Source organism: Ostrinia nubilalis, chromosome 27 (genome assembly GCF_963855985.1).
Source record: "Ostrinia nubilalis chromosome 27, ilOstNubi1.1, whole genome shotgun sequence".
Lineage (NCBI taxonomy): Eukaryota > Metazoa > Arthropoda > Insecta > Lepidoptera > Crambidae > Ostrinia > Ostrinia nubilalis.
Genome location: NC_087114.1, coordinates 2899927 through 2916718, shown reverse-complemented (window position 1 = coordinate 2916718; position 16792 = coordinate 2899927). Strand labels below are relative to the sequence as shown.

General features: G+C 40.1%; 3 protein-coding genes across 3 annotated transcripts in view; 2 read left to right on the top strand and 1 right to left on the bottom strand.

Annotated features, from left to right (window-relative positions):
* The window catches only part of LOC135084788 (WD repeat-containing protein 7-like), a 149378-nt gene that overhangs the window by 39105 nt on the left and 93481 nt on the right, over positions 1-16792 (bottom strand). The window lies entirely within an intron of this gene.
* LOC135084870 (larval/pupal cuticle protein H1C-like) lies at positions 8632-9703 on the top strand. Its single transcript, XM_063979606.1, has 2 exons — positions 8632-8710; positions 8882-9703. The coding sequence occupies exons 1-2, from the start codon at positions 8699-8701 to the stop codon at positions 9578-9580; spliced, it is 711 nt and encodes a 236-aa protein (XP_063835676.1). The 5' UTR covers positions 8632-8698; the 3' UTR covers positions 9581-9703.
* LOC135084864 (larval/pupal cuticle protein H1C-like) lies at positions 12077-13058 on the top strand. Its single transcript, XM_063979602.1, has 2 exons — positions 12077-12155; positions 12327-13058. The coding sequence occupies exons 1-2, from the start codon at positions 12144-12146 to the stop codon at positions 12927-12929; spliced, it is 615 nt and encodes a 204-aa protein (XP_063835672.1). The 5' UTR covers positions 12077-12143; the 3' UTR covers positions 12930-13058.

The following is a 16792-nucleotide window of genomic DNA, read 5'->3' as shown; positions in this document are numbered from 1 at the left end:
AAGAAGAAGTAGCTATATTGCAACCAAAATACAGCCTGTTGTGCTGTCAACTAAATGTATGTAATATGATATAATTAACCTAACTATTGTATAGTAATAGTGACAAAAGACGTCCGTCGCACGAGGCTATGTCATTGAGGCTGACCATGGCTTGGAATGTGAAAGGTACGGTCATTTACAGGGAAAGAGCGATTGTGGGCGATTTAGTTGTGATAAGACAATAATTATAATTATCCGCCATGTAGAAATTATAGTTATTATTTCAATAGATTATATTATAGGTTAGTGAAAATTTCACATAAATTTCCTAACTTCCCAAAGCTTAATAGGCCAGTAGAATTAAACACAAAAATTGATTAAATCGGAAATAATTCCTACAAAAGATTTTTTTGCTTTAATGGCTTCATTGGTTGCCCATTAAGACTCTCCTAAGTTTTCGACTTCGACGGAGTTGTGCTTAAGTGGTGGGGGCCCCCGAAAGGGGCGTTTTTTCGGTTTTCCGGTTATACCGCGTAAAGGACTTACCCTATCGAAAAGTGGTCTTCATGACGGTTAAAGGGCACTTAATCCTGCATTGAATAAGACCAAATTCATATGTTTTGGACAAACCGTTCTCGCGCTAAAGTTCGGCAAAGTAGAAAATATACGTATAATTAATGACCCTCTCCACGTCTAATGGCTTGTTACCCACATGCTTCCAAGCCTTGTAAAGGGTCGCCTTAACCAGTGTAACCCTAACAAGGCTCACGAGTTTGATTCGCTTATCCTTGTTCGTCCCAGCCGTTCCTTAACTGCGGTTGCTGCACCTCTTCCTGGCACTCTCCTGAACGACTCTGTGTTACCTAATGTGGCTGCCCCTCTTCCTTGTACCCTCCTGTACGATTTTATTGCTTAGCCATATGCCTGGTCCAAGGTTCGACGCCACAAAATCAACTTCGTACGCGTGAAAATAGTTTAAATACTATTTCCCGTGCTTGCAACATTTTTCTTTACTGCTTCGCCTCTATTAGTCGTAGAGTGATTGTATATATCCTATAGCCTTCCTCAATGTATGAGCTATTCAACACAAAAATAATGATTTCAATCAAACTAGTAATTCTTAAGATTAGCGCGTTCAAACAAACAAACAAAAAACTCTTCAGCGTTTTAATATGAACTTGTTGTTGTTGATTTTTGGCGTCGAACCTTAGACCAGGCATACGGCTAGGCAACGTAGTCATGCAGGAGGATACAAGGAAGAGGGGCAGCCACAGTAGGTAACACAGAGTCGTTCAGGTGAGTGCCAGGAAGAGGTGCAGCAACCGCAGTTAAGGAACGGCTGGGACGAACAAGGATAGGCGCATCAAGCTCGTAAGCCTTGATAGGGTTACACTGGTTGAGGTGGCCCTTTTCAAGACTTGGAAGCCTGTGGGTAACAAACCATTGGACGTGGAGAGGGTCATTAATTATACGTATATTTTCTACTTTGCCGAACTTTAGCGCGAGAACGGTTTGTCCAAAACATATGAATTTGGTCTTATTCAATGCAGGATTAAGTGCCCTTCAACCGTCATGAAGACCACTTTTTGATAGGGTAAGTCCTTTACGCGGTATAACCGGAAAACCGAAAAAATGCCTCTTTCGGGGGCCCCCACCACTTAAGCACAACTCCGTCGAAGTCGAAAACTTAGGAGAGTCTTAATGGGCAACCAATGAAGCCATTAAAATAATAAAATCTTTTGTAGGAATTATTTCCGATTTAAAAGCTAATTCTACTGGACTATAAACCAAATTACTGGTTTCCCTCAAAAACTAAGAGTTACGCTAACTCTTTTATAATACTAATGCGAAGAGCTAGGGACTGGAATCCGCTGCCTGCTGCTGTCTTTCCTGAACTCATAAAACTATTTTAATATGCTGTAGGTTTTAAAAAGCACCCTACCACTGCTTCGGAACAATAAATGGGCCAGTGCTGAGAAGAAGCAGCGCAAGAAACTCAGTCGCTATTGTCACATTGAACACTATAATCCGGGCTTCTTCAAGGCGAGACTGAGGATTTTAGAAAGCATTTTGGCAGGTACCAACCCCGGATTGTGTCTCACTACTCGATCCCATCCAAAAACGCCATTTTACACGTGACCCTTTGGTGGCACTGGTGCTACCAGGATAAGGTAAGTTAGCCAGTTCCTCTGTGGTTCAGGATTCCGGGTGAAGCTCGCTTCCACCGTCAGCCTGATCATCACTTTCCATCAGGTGACTGAGATGCAGAAAAAAATTATAAATGCAAAAATCATTACCAAGAGGTTCCAAAAACAGTTCTACCGTTTACTTAAAACCTCGCTACCGCTTATGAACAAGCCACAGCAAAACTGTAGCGTAGAGAATGTCTGGGCGGGGTGACGCGGACACACGTCATTGCTCCGAGAACAAATATTATTAAACTACTTTTCCGTGGGTGTTTCCCAGAAATATGTCCTTTATTTTATAGTCACTTTGATTTCCTATTTTTATGCAGATATTAATTGGATTTGTTTTTGAAATTAAGTGCATGATAACGCTATAAAAACTCGAACTCCAAACTCCTCTTGTTCTTCTGATTAATTTCGTTGCGGGTCCAATGACAGTTTAACTTTCCCCCGAGACAAACTTGACCTTCACTAGTTGGGTTTTTATTGGCAGTCAAGCTGTAGATCCTGGCTACACAGGAGTTGCAGCGGTGGGAACGAGAGGTGGGAATAGTCCCGTGATAACACCATAAAATAGCTTCCCCAACCCGTCTGGCCAGCGTGGGGAGTGTAGGCCAAATCCTCCATTTGCCTCTGATAAATAAGAGAGGGTCGTGCTCCTGCAGTGGAGACAAAATGACCTGATGAAGCAATAGATGACAAAATTTCAATAATTTGTCCGTCAGACAGATAATTAGAAAATATTAGACTCAACTAAATAGAATTTCGATTTCATTGCCCAGTCATCATCCCTATTTATTTAGTATCCATCCGCAAGGTGGACAGATGACTTTAAAAAGGGTGCAAGAAGGTGCTACACTGAGGCCGCTAGCAACCGGCCAATCTAGAATTAATTAGGGGAGGCCTATGTTCAGCAGTAGACATCTTATGGCTGAAGTGATGATGATGGTGATGATCGTTTCAGGGCTTTGATGCTACAAATAGACAGAAACAACAAAATTAAAACCCAACTCTTGCATCGGGTCAGTTAAAATAATACTCTAATAGAATAAAAACAAAAATATATCAAGATGAATTTAATCTTAAAATTGATCATTTCTACTCTAATAATAAGTTTCGGGCAACAAAGATGTATGATTGAAATCAAGATCATATCAATTGTTTCTTATAATTTAATAACTACCAGATGTTCTTGATAAGAATTATAATAGTTATTCTATCTTTAGATGAATGAATTCAAGAAATTAAGATTGCTAACTATTAGAATAAAATTTTACCATCGCTTATACATCAGACTATGTATTTTTGTTGCTAAATACATACCTCCTATTATAAGAGCTGTGCCTTAGTGCACACAAAACTTGATACCTAATTGCAGGAAATATTAAGTTGGAATGGCACAATTTCGCCGCACCTATCGCTAGGAAATCTTGCGGGAAAATCAAGGAGTTACTTCCAAAAAAACGTAAGAAGCTCTTACGAATCTACCCTTTTCAATCAGGAAATTCTTTGTGTCCCTATAGGCCAGTGGGTTATGTGGGACTCTCCAGAAGAGTACCTACCAGGTAGACCAATGAAACGGAGCCGCAAGTTATTGTCCTAAATTAAAATAACTTGAAAAAATCAAACTGCCTAAGGTGGAAATCGAACCCACGACGGGTTCATCCAGTGTCTAAGTAGCTCAGATGGAAGAGCAGTCGCCAGGTAAGCGAAAGGTCGTGGGTTCGATTCCCAACTTGGGCAGTTCGATTTTTTCAAATTATTTTAAAAATTTAGATCGAGAGGTGATTCTTAACGCCAGAATTGTTTTATTAATTATTTTCCTATTTGTTCATTCGTCCGCAGCTTACAAATCTTCCACCTTGCCCTACCAGCGCTTCGTGACAAACATTTGGCAAGTTGTTTACCGGCTCATCATCATCAATTAAGCCACAGGACGTCCATTGCTGAACATAGGCCTCCCTCAATGATTTCTGGATTGCACCCAGCCTGCAACTTTTATGAGGTCATCTGACCACCTTATGGGCGGACTTCCCAGAAAACGTTCAAGATTGAGTCTGCGCTTATTTATTTAATACTCGAATTAGATCAGTGTACAATGACACTGAAACTTTCAAGTTCTGGTAATCGAATATAAAGGTATCTAGAAACCATTAATCTCCAGGGTCATAGACAAAGCCTAGTTGTCTATGCCCTGTTATTACGTAATTCGATTGAGAAATAACTCGCACAGTTAACATAAAGTTAGTCTACAGTCCAAGATAACTATAATTACATACCTAGTTAAAGTATGTACTTGCATCGCGGCACTAATAACTGGGGATTAGTGATGGGGAGTTAAGTATCGATATTGGTCACAGACCACAGAAACTAAAGGGAGATGTGACAAGGGGGCGTGGCCGGTGTCGCAGCAATATGCCCAAAAACAGAACACATTGTTTGTGAAAGTAATGATGACAGCAGCGACGTCATAATGTAAACAGTTTACATTGCTTGCGTAGTACTAAAGATTATTATTCGAACGTTGAGTACGATACCGCAGTGGATAATGAGCACATATTTTGATTACTTTGTGTGTGTGAATTTCTAATGCGACACTGAGTTTCGAAATCAGCGCATAAGTTGACATCTCTCTATATCTCTATGATATTGGTGGACGACAAACAAAATAACAGTCATAAATACAAAATACAGTCGATAGCGAATCGAAATATACATTTTTTGTTGTTAAATAGCGCCTATTTCAACATAATAGTATGTTACATGATTTGTTTTTAAAACCTAATGAATGCTTGTTTTTGATACCGAACAGTCCGGAACGTTAAATTAGAAAATAAGTATACCTAGAACGAAAATCGCTATTTCTTCGCGTTATGAACATTCTTATTTACAAATAAAAAAGAAAAAGCAAAAAACTGTACGCGTTGTAGCTATCTTCAGGAATTTTTTTTTCTTTTTTATTTAAAGGCAACCAAAACTTGGCAGTGTCGCTTGATATATCATCAGGTCATTTAGTCTCCACTGCAGGTGCACGATCTTTTTTTTTATGCATAACAAGGCAGATATTTGACCACAATCGCACCTGATGTTAAGTGGGATGCAGTCTAGGATGGTACATATCTGCCCTGTAGTTAAGTGCCTATTCACTCTCGAAACTTGAAAACGCCCGGATTATAGTCTTCGGGAAAGACAGCAGCAGGCAAGGAATTCCAGTCCCTAGCTTTTCGCATTATAAAAGAGTCATCGAAACGCTTAGTGCGAGCTGGTGGAATGTCAACAATATAGGGATGGTACGCTAACCTGCGTCTGGTTCCTCGACGATGGAAGGGGGCTGGTGGAATCTGCTCGCAATTTACCAGAGGCAAATGGAGGATTTGGGGAGGAGAATATTGTCCTTTGAGACATTGTACCTGTCGAATTGATATTATCGAATATCGATCGACTATCGATATATCGATGTTACGCCGGATGTCGACAACACTACAGTATATGTATAAAGGTTATTTTACCACGCCATCGCAGCCGGTATAACTATTTCTAGTTCTAGCCAGGAATTTGATATTTGACGTGTCGCTCTGACAAATAAGAGGGTTTGACGAAAACTGCGCCAGTTTAATATTGTTGACTTAATTTACCAAGACAAGATCTTATAGGTACACTCTTATGTGGTTAAGTGGTTTAAATTGAACTTGTTTTGGAGGTTTCAGATTTTAATTATGTTTCTTGGGAGGGATAAAAAGCCACTGTCTTAAAAGCACGTCATTTTGGTCGTTGAAGTTTAACTATTCAATATAATTCCAATTTTTAGTTGCTTTGTATGACTCCATTGATTTGAAAAATTCACAAGTAATGACTGATGTGAAGTGATGAATGATAACATCAGTTAAATTAACATGTTTATAAAAAGATTGATTGGTGGTGTGACAGTGTGAAATGTCCAAATGAACTGTCGAGTTTTCGGCGACGAGAGCAAGAAACTCAGTCACTATTGTTATTGATAGCAGTATTTTCCCAAATAAAAGTGTATTCTCTCTTCTTAACTAAAATCTAAGAGGTTCCGTTGCCCTCATACCCTCTTCTTTAAACATAGAGGGGTCATATGGACGTCCCATCATAAAACTAAAGGCTTGCGACACTCCGTGTGAACTGCTGGTCGCGTGACAACGTATCTTGGTACCACTTTGACGTTTAGGGTTGTCACCAGTATATTGGTAAAGAAGATAGATAAGTAAAGGCTTTTTAAAGTTAGACAGTTGGAGCTGTCTATACATTGAAGTTCATGACATACAGCCTGCTAAGAAACGATTTCAATGAGATGTAAAAAAATGTACACTAAAATTCAACAATTTAAACAAAATACTTAGTGTATTATAAGGTAAGTCGTTTTGAAAGTAGAAACAAACTTAATAAACCATTTATAATCGTCATCAGGTCATGCAGTCTCCTGCAGGAGGAGTAACACCCGTATTCACAAACGATACTTGCTTAAGTGAAGCAGCAAATCGAACGCACAGCGTTGAATAGAGCTCTGTGATTGGTTCGTGTGTCACCCTGTGCGTCCACGCGCACTGTGAGACCTCATAGTAATGTTTGTGAATACGGGCGTAAGACCCTCAGAGTCCTCAGACGCAAATGGGGACGGATATGGCCTGGCCATATTTTTGGGTTAGGCCTGACGTCGACTCTTACGAACTTTAAGGGAATGATGGGGGTGATCCTATTACTACTACTACTACTGTAAATAAGATTCCTTTTATGAAGCCGGGTAAAAACTCAGTGGCAACCCTATCATTGTATCACGTTTAGTTGATCATGCAGAGCTTGCTTAGTACTCCGATTGACCTACTCGACTTCATCGTTGTTTAAACCACCAATTTCGACCTTATCATTGCTGTTTAGGGTACATTATCCTTTAAAACGTCAGTGATAAGTATTTTATAACAATGCTTTGCAAAGTTGTGGTCTTTTTAATTTCTTTTGTATGACCAAGAGCTTTATTTAAGAGCTAGTAAGCGCTTTTAGTGTCTAAATAGGTAATGCAAGGTCGTAATCTCTAAATATCTACACGATTAAAACTAGAGCTGACAGTGTAATTATTTAAAACTTTATTGCACTTATTACACAAGTGTAAAAAGGATTATTTTACTGCCATATGACATTCGTTTTTGGGCGGTGCAGATTTAGCATATAATAATAGAACTAGCGGCGGCCCGCGAATTCGTACGCGTGGATTCTGTTTTAATAATGCGAACAGCTAGGGACTGGAATTCGCTGCCTGCTGCTGTCTTTCCTGAACACTATAATCCGGGCCTTTTCAAGGCGAGAGTGAATAGGCACTTACAGGGCAGATACCATCCTAGACTGCATCTCACTTAACACCAGGTGCGATTGCGGTCAAACACCTGCCTTGCCTTGCATAAAAAAACTGTAATAAGTTGAAGAATGACTTTTTCATGAAAGGATCAAAAACACTTTCTTAGTAATACCCAATTCAATTGGGCGAAGTCGCGAGCAAAACGTAGTACAGTACTGTACTGGTAGATGATAAGAAAGCAATGATGCTTCGTGTGTGTTATAATTACAAATCACAAAAGCGTCCAACTATGCAACCGCTAGACAGCGGATTCTCTATCGAATATAATATCTCGATAGAAACACAAGTCCTGTCGAGAAAGGTCCGTATTCAAACAAACAAGGATATTGGGCAATCAAGTCTACTAGACTGTACACTTGGGCGCGAAATAATGGCGTACACCAGAATATCTTGGCTAAACCTTGCAAGGAATGAGAGAAGTAAGTTCATATAATAACTAAACCAAGAGAGAAACGACGTCGATTCAAAGCTTCGAATTTCATATTTTTCTGAAAACTCATGTTGCAAATTGGATTAATTACAGTTTGAGAGAAAAATAGATACATTTTAGGACACCATACACATAAAGCTTCAGTAAAAATAAAAGCTATGTCCAGCATAATGCGAGTAGTAAGAATAAGTCAAAAGTTTCCGTAACTCGTAATTTTTAAGAATTACTGGACTTAAAGTAGGTACCTATGTAAAAAGTGCATTCCAAATTTGACAAAAAGAAACCGACCAAAATACGCGTCGACGATGGACTTTAACTTTGACAAACCGTCAAAAATTTGTCAAACTCCATACAAAAAACACCGGTTATCGTCATAGTTACGGTCAAAGTTAGGTGGTGCAACACAGCCTAAAATTAACGTCAGTTTTCCACGACCAGCAACACAACATTCCACGATGACGTATAATGACGACACGACGCCGCGCGTTACGTATATTCCCGACGCTGCATCGTTGTTCACGCGTGACCTTGGTAAAATACATTCCCATGGGAATCCCAATACGATGAAAAATGTAATGGTAAAACTGTTGGGCTTCCTGCACCCTTCCCGCCCTTGACAGAGACGACTTTCTTTTATTCGCGTGTTCCGTTCCGCCCGCGTATAAATACCGTCGACGACGAAACGAGAGCAATCAGTAGCTTTCGAGCAGTCTACCACAGAAGTGCACGATGAGATTCCTGGTCAGTTGCGAGTACAGAACGCGATCATTTAAAAATATGTGATTTGTGAATTTAGTGTTGTGCCAGGATTTAAAAAATTAAAAAATATTTTGTGACGCAAGGATTAGATTTCCACAGTTTCTCAAACTGTTGGGCCGGTGACGTGTCAGTGATTTGGGACTTTGGTTTCAGATTGTCGCCGCCGCCGTCCTCGCCTGCGCCGCAGCCGCGCCCTCCGGCGCCCTGCTGGCCGGGCCCTACGCCCATGGCTACGCCGCCCCCCTGGCAGTGGCTCACGCCGCCCCCTTGGCTCTGGCGCACGCTCCAGTAGCCGTGGCCCACGCTGCCTCCGCCTTGCCCACCATCTCTCCCGGAGACATCCACGCTGCCGCCATCGATGCCCACGTTGACGCCTCAGACCACGCCCGCGCCGCCGTTGACGCCGCCCGCGAGATCCAAGGCCAGGCCATCAACGCCGCCGAAGACCACTCGTGGCAGGCGCTCGACGCCGTCAAGACCCAGCAGGCCGCGCTCGACGGCGCCGCCGCCGGCGTGTCCCCCATCTTGGCTAAGCAGATCGCTGGACACGCCGCCTACGCCGCGCCCGTCCTCGCTCATGCTGCTCCCGTGGTCGCTCACGGCTACGCCGCCCACGCCGCTCCCGTGGTCGCTCACGGCTACGCCGCCCACGCCGCTCCCGTGGTCGCTCACGGCTACGCCGCCCACGCCGCGCCCGTGGTCGCCCACGCGCCCGCTGTAGCCTACGGCGCCAGCCATTCCGTCGTGTCCCAGTCTCTGTCCCAGTCCCACCCCGCCCCCATCGTCCACGCTCCCGTGGCGTACGCGCACGGCGTCCATGGACTCGCCCACGGATATTCCCATGCTTGGTAATTCGACAACTGTGATAGTCATTTAGGTACCAAAAATAATAGTCAATTTTCGGTTGTACATAAATAAATTTAAAAAACAGACGCCATAGACGACGATGTGCGAATAAATGAAATAGTAATTTTACTGATTTTTTTCATTTCCTGAACTAATACACAAAAATATGAAGTTTCCCCATTCCAGACTGGTCACTAGCCTAAGGTTTTATGACGAATATGAATAATATCCTAATAACTAATGATTGGTTCGGATATAGTCTTGTGAAGACAAGCGTAAGATCAGAAATGCAAACAATATTATGTGTATATTTAGAAAACGCAGTTATGTGACAGTAACATAACTCGACCTAGAGCAACACCCTAAAAATTACATTGCGAACAAGTACGTCAAGTCTTGTATGACGGCGAGTACCTACATGTAACTTATAAGACGTTGAGTTTACTCCCGTGTTTCTCTATTTTACTTTAAAATTATTATTTTACCTTTAAATTAAACGATATAAAGCTTTTTAATTTTCGTCATTTTGGGGTCCCAAATGATAGGAAATTTTATAAATGGGCTACTTCGTAGAAAGTTTGAGAACTGCTGGCAGCTGCTCAGAACTTTAAACTTGGGTCTTATAAATAATGTTATGTTACGGAAGGAATATACATTTAGAGGTATTTGTCGAAATTATTTACGACACAAGTGCTCTACGTCGTAACCTGGCTCACAATTCAACGGCGTTATAGACTATCCGAAAGTTTTGGATAATTCGACTTTTATTACTTTTATTATTCGACTTATATTATCCTCGAATGTCAAAGTATTCGTACTGCACTGATTGAAAACTCAGAATGATTTATTTGTAGTGGTGGAAAAATTAGGTAGATAATCTCAAATCGCCAAAAGTCGAATGTTAGCGACTATCAGGATATTTTACAACATGTTTTAGCCACGCTTGCATTTTAGGAATGCTACTAGTCTAGTGCTAGAGAAGAACTGGAAAAAACTCAGTCACGTCAGCTCTGTCCATCGATTTTAATCGATTTGCTTTAGCAAAAAAATTTAAGCTTGCTTATAAGCAAAACTGATTAATTGATATTTAGATTTATTTCACACGGAGTATTGTTTTCATATTTAGATATTGAACGCTTATAACTTAAGCCTTGGTCATAAAGTCCACATTAAAGTAGATAGGATTTGTAGAGATGATAAATAATGGATGTAGGTTTACTGTGTATCATTTAAAAGAAAATATTTTTCAAGTTCTTCTGACCCTTTTTGATGTCTCATTATACAAAAAAAAAAAGTAGCTGTATCTTAGATTCTTAGAACATTGTATGTTTATAGCAGGGATGTTAAGGATATGAATTTTCGGTTATGGATACGGTTACGGATATTAGAATAATATTATACCGGTTTCGATTACGATCACGGATATGAAATCATTGCAGACTATCCGAAAGTTTCAGATAATTTCGGTTACGAATATTAGAATTTTAAAAAGGTAAAATTCAAAGAGCAAGTAACTATGACGACACGTATGATAAAGGTAAAACAGGCGGGGATATTAGATGGTGCGAGGGAATGCCAGACAAGTAACAAATATTAAAAAATATTAAGATTTGGACGCCACCTTTATCCGAAACTTTTGAATCGGTTTCGGTTACGGTTATGGATATTTTTTTATTTCGGATATCCGATAATTTCAGTTACGGTTACGGATATCCATAACATCCCTGGTTTAGTCTGCAAGCCAATTCCAAAGTCGCCTACGTCATTAATGACGTGACGATAAAACGCATGGCACAGAGTCGGAAAAGTTTTGCTGGCGTGGATAAAAAGTTTATAGAACCTTATATTGGCTCAATGGAACGACAATACATCACATCTGGTCTGAATTTACTTGGTGTGACATCATTTAGCCCTTAAATTATAGAATAATAACCATCAAGCCTTATTCCATAGTTTTATAATGCCCGGAAGTACTCGACTGACATTCTAGGTATTTGAATACTAAGATGTACTCTAAAATTATACCTATACGAAACAACTTGCCGAAATAACCTTGCTTTTTTTTATTTATTAGGACAATCTATAAGACAAACACCTATACAAGGAAATGAATAATTATAACTAAAAAAGTTACCAAACTAATAATGATATGCTTGGTGCAACATAGCACCACGATAAATAGTAAGTATAGAAAGAATGTACGAAAGTAACCTTAAGATCCACAAGGTTGCGTGATTAAATACAGTAGTTTCGTTCTCCAGACTAGGTAATTAAAAAATTATACAAGACGAAAATAAAATTATGTACTGAAAATAAAACGAACGAAACATATTGATTTATACTTCTTCACTAACTCAAATGAAGTTCAAAACCTAACATAGCTACGAACAACCTTAATCAAGGGGTAAGAGAGGTGGTATTAAATTAGCGAACTTCCTGCACCCTTCCCGCCCTTGACAGACACGACTTTCTTTTTTTCACGTGTTCCGTTCCGCCCGCGTATAAATACCGTCGACGACGAAACGAGAGCAATCAGTAGCTTTCGAGCAGTCTACCACAGAAGTGCACGATGAGATTCCTGGTCAGTTGCGAGTACAGAACGCGGTCATTTCAAAAATATGTGATTAGTGAATTTAGTGCTGTGCCAGGATTTAAAAATTAAAAAATATTTTGTGACGCAAGGATCAGATTTCCACAGTTTCCCAAACTGTTGGGCCGGTGACGTGTTAGTGATTTGGGGCTTTGATTTCAGATTGTCGCCGCCGCCGTCCTCGCCTGCGCCGCAGCCGCGCCCTCCGGCGCCCTGCTGGCCGGGCCCTACGCCCATGGCTACGCCGCCCCCCTGGCCCTGGCGCACGCTCCAGTAGCCGTGGCCCACGCTGCCCCCGCCCTGCCCACCATCTCTCCCGGAGACATCCACGCTGCCGCCATCGATGCCCACGTTGACGCCTCAGACCACGCCCGCGCCGCCGTCGACGCCGCCCGCGAGATCCAAGGCCAGGCCATCAACGCCGCCGAAGACCACTCGTGGCAGGCGCTCGACGCCGTCAAGACCCAGCAGGCCGCGCTCGACGGCGCCGCCGCCGGCGTGTCCCCCATCCTGGCCAAGCAGATCGCCGGACACGCCGCCTACGCCGCGCCCGTGGTCGCCCACGCCGCTCCCGTGGTCGCTCACGGCTACGCCGCCCACGCCGCGCCCGTGCTCGCCCACGCGCCCGCTGTAGCCTACGGCGCCAGCCATTCCGTCGTGTCCCAGTCTCTGTCCCAGTCCCACCCCGCCCCCATCGTCCACGCTCCCGTGGCGTACGCGCACGGCGTCCATGGACTCGCCCACGGATACTCCCATGCTTGGTAATTTCGACAACTGTGATAGTCATTTAGGTACCAAAAATAATAGTCAATTTTCGGTTGTACATAAATAAATTAAAAAAACAGACGCCATAGACGAGGATGTGCGAATAAATGAAATAGTAATTTCACTAAATGTTTTCATTTCCTGAACTGATACACAAACATATGAAGTTTTCCCCATTCCAGACTGGTCACTGGCCTTAAGTTCCATTAAATATGAATACTATTCTATTCACACTAAGGTTAATGATTGGTTCGAATTGGTCTTGCAAAGATAAGCGTAAGGTCAGAAATACTGACAAAACTACGAGTATATTTAGAAGGCAGTTATGATGTGACATTAAACTTGATTAAATCGACTCATAGATATATACAAAAAACTGCATTGTGAACAAGTATGACAAGTCTTGTCACGTAGTCTTAATTATTACCTATGAATTACACATGAAGCTGTTTAATTTTGTCTACTATGGGATTCTAAATTATTTGAATTTTTATAAATGGGCTACTTTACAACAAGTTTGAGAACTTCTGGCTGATGCTCTGGACTACTCTACTTGGACTGACAATAATATTATTGTAGGGTTGTAGTACTGTTATGTTTATCGTCATGTCGTGATGACACCTGATGACGACATCAGTAATGACGTCGTACAGTGGTTAAACCTACGACACCACGGCGTGCCCACTACCTATGTTCGGGGATGCTATAATAGGTTTAAATTCTCGTACTCTAGAATCACAAATTATCAAAATGTTAACTAACTGTCAAGGTATTTTACAAGATCACACATTTTTCACCTCGCCAGCATTTCTGGATTATTATGGCAAGTACCGAGAAGAACCGAAAATAAAATAAATCACCACTGTCTGCCGTTTAGTGTAAGTAAATAAACTGCAAGTTGTGCTCGCATATTAAGCACAACCCATTAATTGATATTTAGATTTAAGTCGTTAGTATTGTTAAATAATACATCCTTGGTGATAGAGCCTAAATAAAATCCACTGTTTCTATTAAATAGAGTTCAGTTCACATCGAGCACTGAAAAATTTAATAGTTTTCCTGTAAATAAGAAAAAAAATTACAATAGTATTCAGGGATATGAATGAAGGGTTTCCTTCACTGGTGGGGTTTTTATCGGCGGTCAAGCTGTAGACCCTGGCTACACAGGAGGTGCAGCGGTGGGAACAGTCCCGTATATGGATAAAGGGATTTCGTGTATAATAAAAATAAAATCACTTCTTTACTTCTTACATTTGATACCTAAAACGCAAAAAATAAGTTCTATCTAAGGATTTAGTATAATCGTTTATACTCAGCGAACCCGATCCAAAATCCTTTAAGTCAATATGGTGTCAGGCACACGTTTGGAAAACTTGTGCTGGCGTGTATCGGAAGAATATCGCACATAATATTGGTCGGAAGTTTGAGACAATCCTTCACTTCCGGTAATTTTTTTTATCCAGCTCTTGGCCTGTATCTCACCTGATGGTAAGTGACGATCAGGCCGAAGGTGGAAGCGAGCTTCACTCGGAATCCTCAACCACGGAGGAACTGGCATCTTATCTCCAACTGCTTAAGGTTATATTTACGCCATGTCACAACATTACCATTAGCCCTATTATTGTAGAGACAGAGATAAACATAAAGTCTTATAACATGTCCTAAAAAGCCCGGAAGTAGGTACTTGACAGACATTTTATGTATTTGAATACCAAGAAGTACTCTAAAATCATACCTATATGAAACAACTTGCCGAAATAACCTTGATATTTTGTTATTTATTAGGACACCTAACAAGACAAACACCTATACAAGGCAATGAATAATTATAACTAAAAAAAGTTATCAAACTAATTATATGCACCAAAACATAGCACCACGATAAATAGTAAGTATACAGGGTGGAAACGATAAGTGATCTCATTCGATTATTTCTAAACTATACAAGAATTTGAAAAACTGGTTACTGATCCTGTAAGTGCTTCACGAGCTCTATCCAACGGTACCAATAAAAGGTTACAGAATTAACTGGATCTATCCGAAAATTAAATGTTTTCAGCCTCCATACTAAATGTATGCCAGCCAAACAATATTCGAAGTATTAATTTTTTTTATTAAATAACTAGCTTTCCGCCCGCGGCTTCGCCCGCGTGAAATTTTGTCTGTCACAGAAAAACATTATCGCGCGCGTCCCTGTTTCAAAAACCGGGATAAAAACTATCCTATGTTCTTTCCCGGGACTCAAACTATCTCTATGCCAAATTTCATCAAAATCGGTTGCGAGGTTTAAGCGGGAAAGCGTAACAGACAGACAGACAGACAGACAGACAGACAGAGTTACTTTCGCATTTATAATATTAGTTGGGATAAACACTTAAAATGAACTCTAATGAAGAATAATTTTAAATAAGAATGCATTTTACATTCTTATTTAAAATTATTCTTGGAAAACATTGGTTTTAGGATTTAGTTGCAATAATATTATCAAGACATGAGTGCCATGACTGTGGCTGTACTAAATGTATGGAAGCTGGAAACATTAAATTCAAAAATCAAAATCAAAATTATTTATTTGCATAAAACATGGTACATTTCAGTTATTATCTTGTTACGAGAACAACATGTTTCATCGACATAGCGATATGCAAACATTTAGTCGTCATGCAGTATTATTATTAAATTATTAATAGTCATTATTAATATTACATGATCTACCTCCAATAGAATTTAAATGTCAAAAATATTTATTACAATGCAATTACAATATCAATTAAAACAATTAGGTAATTCAGGTAAGGATTAAAATTTAGGATGTCACATAAATTATAATAAATTAAACAATTTTATGATCACAATAAAATGTGAGAATAGGTACAATGTCAGTATCAAAATTACAAGAATGTCATAAATTAGCAATTCGCATATGGTTACCACGGCAGAATTTTATAAATTCATCTATGTCATAAAAACAGTTTTCAGTGAGAATTCGGAAAATAGTTCTCTTAAAGAGATTGAATTGTAAATTTTGAATGTGATTTGGAAGTAAATTAAACAATCGTATACACATACTATAACAATTTTTAGTAAAGCAAGTTGTGGCTGCTGGGGGTACTGATAGCTTCCAAGGGTATCTTCTCGTACCACCACGATTACAAATATCAGACTTTTTTATAAAAAGGTTTGCATTTTCGGATGGATCTAGTTTATTTTGTAACCTATTATTGGTATCGTTGGATAGAGCTCGTGAAGCACTTTCAGGATCAGTAACCAGTTTTTGAATATCTTGTTTAGTTTTTAATATTATGTGGTTTTACTAAAAGTATGGAAGCTGGAAACATTGAATTTTCGGATAGATCCAGTTTATTCTGGATCCTATTATTGGTATCGTTTGAAAGAGCTTGTGAAGCACTTTCAGAATCAGTAATCAGTTTTTCAATATCTTGTATAGTTTAGAAATAATCGAGTGAGATCACTTAACGTTTCCACCCTGTAGAAAGAATGTACGAAAGTAACCTTAAGATCCACAAGGTTGCGTGATTTATTTAACACAGTAATTTCGTGCTCTAGACTAATTAAAAAACTAATACAAGACGAATATAAAAATATGTACTAAAATAAAATGAACGGAACATATTAATTCATACTTATTCAGTGACTCAAATGAAGTTCAAAACCTAACATAGCTACAAACAACCGTATTACAGGAAATGCTATCCCCCTTGTCACAACGCAACTATCCGAGAAAGATGGATGGGACGAGTCTCGCACGACTACGTCACGTTCAATTTCCGGATGAACTACGACCAGTTTTCCACAGACCGCAATGTAATAGCCACGACGTATTTTCACACGAAGTCACGCCC